At 37.1% G+C, this 4293-nt stretch overlaps 1 protein-coding gene across 1 annotated transcript; it reads left to right on the top strand.

Annotated features, from left to right (window-relative positions):
* Positions 1 to 3812: 3812 nt before the first annotated feature.
* LOTGIDRAFT_80288 (hypothetical protein) lies at positions 3813 to 4055 on the top strand (the record flags this gene model as incomplete). The annotated part of the gene is made up of 1 exon (XM_009047233.1): positions 3813 to 4055. A coding segment is annotated over one exon (243 nt), but the record flags the coding sequence as incomplete, so codon positions are not given.
* Between the last annotated feature and the right edge of the window lie 238 nt (positions 4056 to 4293).

Below are 4293 nucleotides of genomic sequence, written 5' to 3'. Positions count from 1 at the left end.
GTAATTTAATTTTTAAATATCGAATTTGATGTCGAATTTATTCCTAGTCAGAATTAACTGGATTATTTCATCCTGTGCGCCTTTCTGACGTTTTACAAGTAGTGATCGTCAGACAACTTAACTATTTTAGTCTGTAACTGTGCTGAAGTTTGACAAGTAAAGATCTTCAGACATCTAGAATATTTCAGTCTGTATCTTTACTGAATTTTGACAAGTAGTGATCGTCAGACAACTGACTATTTCATTCTGTGTCCCTGCTGAAGTTTGACAAAACAAGATAATTCAGCTAGTGCAGTTCAGGCAACTGAATTTGTTTAGTCTGTATCTAGGAAAGTTGCGTTCGTCAGATAATTGGACACACATGTTGTTTGCTGTTATTTTTTTCTTTGCCTGGCGTATAGCCAACAAACGTGAATTTTATTGCAATTTTGAAGATCTATTAATCTTAGAGCACACATTGGTTGTTTGTATCGTGTATGAAAGATTTATCCTGTACGTTGGCCATAGAATCATACAAACATCTGTATCGTCAATCTTTATAGAAACCTGAAAAGTTAATAGCCGTAACTTTGCTTGATATTGACTTAGTAAATGATTTTTATGAGAATGCCATACCATTGCCTGGAGCTATCATTGCTCAAATATCTAGACGTATGTACCCATTGTCAATAAGGATACATTGACCATCTACTATAATTTACTCCCCGTCTGTTGACCTTAACGTATAGCCCTATCAAAACTGTTTCGCTGAAATCTCACATATGTTTTTGTAAAAGTATGTGACCTAAGAATATCGTTTCCGCTGAAATTTGTTTTGCTGAAATCTAACATTTACGTAGACGTTGGTACACTGGAAATCTATAAGGAGTACAAAGAATGTCTGGCCGAAACCTTTAACTTTTGTTTCACGGTATCTGCAAAATACCACTGTATTGCTGTAGTGTTTTTTTTAACTATTCTCCAAAAACATGGTATATACTTCAAGTACCATACATAAGTTTACTTTAAATTGTGCGACTGCCCTAAATGACAGTGAGCAGTCGCCCAAAAGCCACCCCCCTACCCCCCACGGACGTAAACCTGGCTCTGCCACTGCCCCAGACAATAAAATTAAGTGCCGATGTACGAGTTGAAACTGAACTTTTATGAAATTAATCTAGAGATCAACAAAGCACTCTTCCTTAACCTACTTCCATCCGCTTAAGTACAAGTACAATTAGGTTAAATTTGGGTTACACTCCCACCACAAGTTTTTATTGATTATTGCACTTGTCAATGTCTCGAAATTTAGCTATTAAACAGGTTCAAATAATCGCCAACAGTAGCTACATTATGACCAAACGATGTTTTTAAGTTATTGTTCAATCGGCTAAGACAATACCCAAAAGACGCTCATAGAATCTTAAAATGGCTGTTGATCTTCACAAAGGATTCGCTGACATTAATCTAAATTAACAAACTTCAGCATCATATTACCATGATTAATGTTGTTTTTCTACTACGACTCCAGTATTTTTCTGTACTGAAGTAAATTGACTGGTAATGACCATAATTAGCTCTCAGTGTAATTTAGCCAAATATTTTTAGCTGACCTTTACAATGATAACCGGTTTCCGTTTGAAAAATACGAAACGTAGATTCTGTATTGTTGATCAATTATACACCCATGCGAAATATTCAATTGTGTCCATCTAGCAGATTATGAACATGACTTAGTTCAGTTTTTATACTCAGAATGTTGTGCTGTGGAATAAAATCTAAAATCGCCCAGCTTATTGATGTATCAACCCGTCAACCGATGCGGAAAACATCGGCTTCTTTTATTTTCAGGAACTGCAGGAACCACAGATGTCTGATTGAAAATTGGAAAGATGCAAATTGATGCTATCAGTGTCCCCGATATTCATACAAAATTTAGAAAAATTTCTTTACAAACCCTTTTATTTCATTTCATGTATTAACGATATAGCTCGACATGGCTCTACCAGTACCAGACGTGATATGCGGATGTGATATCACATCCGTTAATCACGACTATCGGAATAGTAACTATACAGAAACTCTGTCAGATGGTGTCGATCCGTCTTCACCATGTCTGTATTCGGTAGCGTAATATCCGAACTTATCGCTGCAAACTTTTGTAATACAAGAAAGATGGCTATGGTCGTCAGTTAAAACGATTGTAAAGAGGTTTTCTAAATTTTATATTTTTATCTTATATGATACAAGTAAATTTTGCAGGGGTGACGTCAAACTCACTTACTATTAGTGGAATTGCAGGAACCAAAGATGTCTGATTTAAAATAGGAATGGTGCAAATTGATGCTATTTGTGTCCCCTATGAGTATACAAAACTTAGAAATCCTCTTTATAATCCCTTTAAGATATTAGACACAGTTCGTATTAGCTTGACATTGTCAGGATGGTGTCAATCTAGTTCGACGTTGGAGTTTGATTTGTGATAAAGATTAACGTCTCCAGCTCCGTATTTTAGACACTGACCATATTCGTGTGAAATAAACAGTGACATGAACCTGTCAATAAAATATGTCTAACGTAGGGTTTTGTTGACCAGAGTCCACGTCCTTCGAATTGTCAACGCGGTATGAAATATGTCGGTTGTTTTTTTTTTAGTTGTTTACGGGTCAACTATTGTTTCCAAGTGATCAATTATGCGTAATAGATGCGGTAAGGTTGTTCACCTTTCACCGGACGGAAAAGTGACCGAAATTGTTAAACTTAACTATTTGTACGAGAGTAGACAGAACATTACGGAACAACAATCACTGGTTAAAGTTTTATGCGACGAACGTTTAGAAGTTTAGAAGTGGCGGGTGTCTCTAGCGATTCAGGAAGTCTTTGGGAACTTATTGGCTAATGTTATTAGGTTTGGATTTTAAGTACCACCCAACTGAATACTTTAATTTCGTAGCATAAAAATCTTCGATCCTTAATTTTAACAAGTAATTTTTTTATTTCCGGTCCGGGTTTCTTGTGGCGCTTTGGGTGATTGGGACTTAAAATCCACCCTTGATATGCTAATATTAGGTGGGCCTGGTTCTTACATACAATATGATAGTATTGTATAAATAAACCAAGTACTAACGATCCTGAAACCCGAAATCCTTAACAACGTATTGAAATAAGGTGTTAATGTATATTGTATGTTATGAAGAAAGAAGAGCGGATATCCGCTATATTAGATATAACAATATCCTACTTATTAGTATAGGAGATATAAATATAATATCGCTGTTCGTTACATTTTACTGATCAATATCTTTTTATTGGATTGTGTTTTGTACAAATCAGCAATTGGAAATCAATGATGGTAATAGTCCGAAACTGGCTGATATATTATTTTCAATAGTCTGTGAGGTGTATTGAACGATCATAAAACCTTGACTCTGATAAATAGCTTTGTGACATATTCTTATTGGCTCTATCTGGCTTGTGCAAACTATAAGAGCAGCTACTGTCTCTGATAGATATATGAAGTTTGACACTGCTCATATTGTTGGCTTTATGAATGGCAATGTCAGACTGACTCTTATCTATAGTCCGTGATTTTTATTTGAACTTACTGATTCTGATAATCATGTGACTAGACTAAAGGTTACTTAGTCTTTCCAGATTTATGAGTATTGCTGACTCTTATCTAGCCTCTTATAATCGTATGGGTAGTCGAAAAATTGAAGGCTCTTGTCAAGCCTCTGATGGATAAGTCTCTGATGGATAAGTCGCTGATGGATAAGCCTCGGAAGGATAAGCCTCGAAAGGATAAGCCTTGGAGGGATAAGCCTCGGAGGGATAAGCCTCTGGTGGATAAGCCTCGGATGGATAAGCCTCTGATGGATAAGCCTCTGATGGATAAGCCTCGGAGGGATAAGCCTCTGGTGGATAAGCCTCGGAGGGATAAGCCTCTGTTGGATAAGCCTCGGATGGATAAGCCTCAGAGGGATAAGCCTCTGGTGGATAAGCCTCGGAGGGATAAGCCTCTGGTGGATAAGCCTCGGAGGGATAAGCCTCTGGTGGATAAGCCTCGGATGGATAAGCCTCTGATGGATAAGCTTCAGATGGATTCTCCTCATGGCATACTCATGACGTTTTTCGTCAATCAGAAGCAAAAGTTGGGTGTTAAACTCCATTTATTGTCGGATGAGTTCAATTTTGATTTCGGTAAAAGGCTTTTGAGTTATTGTTCCTGAATAGTTCGCTCGCTGTACATAGCAGGTTTCGGACTACAGGTTCTAAACCAACCCATGCTTGAGGTAGTCAGTGTTTGTTAAAGAA

This window comes from Lottia gigantea (genome assembly GCF_000327385.1).
Source record: "Lottia gigantea unplaced genomic scaffold LOTGIsca_11, whole genome shotgun sequence".
Lineage (NCBI taxonomy): Eukaryota > Metazoa > Mollusca > Gastropoda > Lottiidae > Lottia > Lottia gigantea.
The sequence above is the reverse complement of the archived record's forward strand: the minus strand, read 5'-3'. Positions and strand labels throughout refer to the sequence as shown.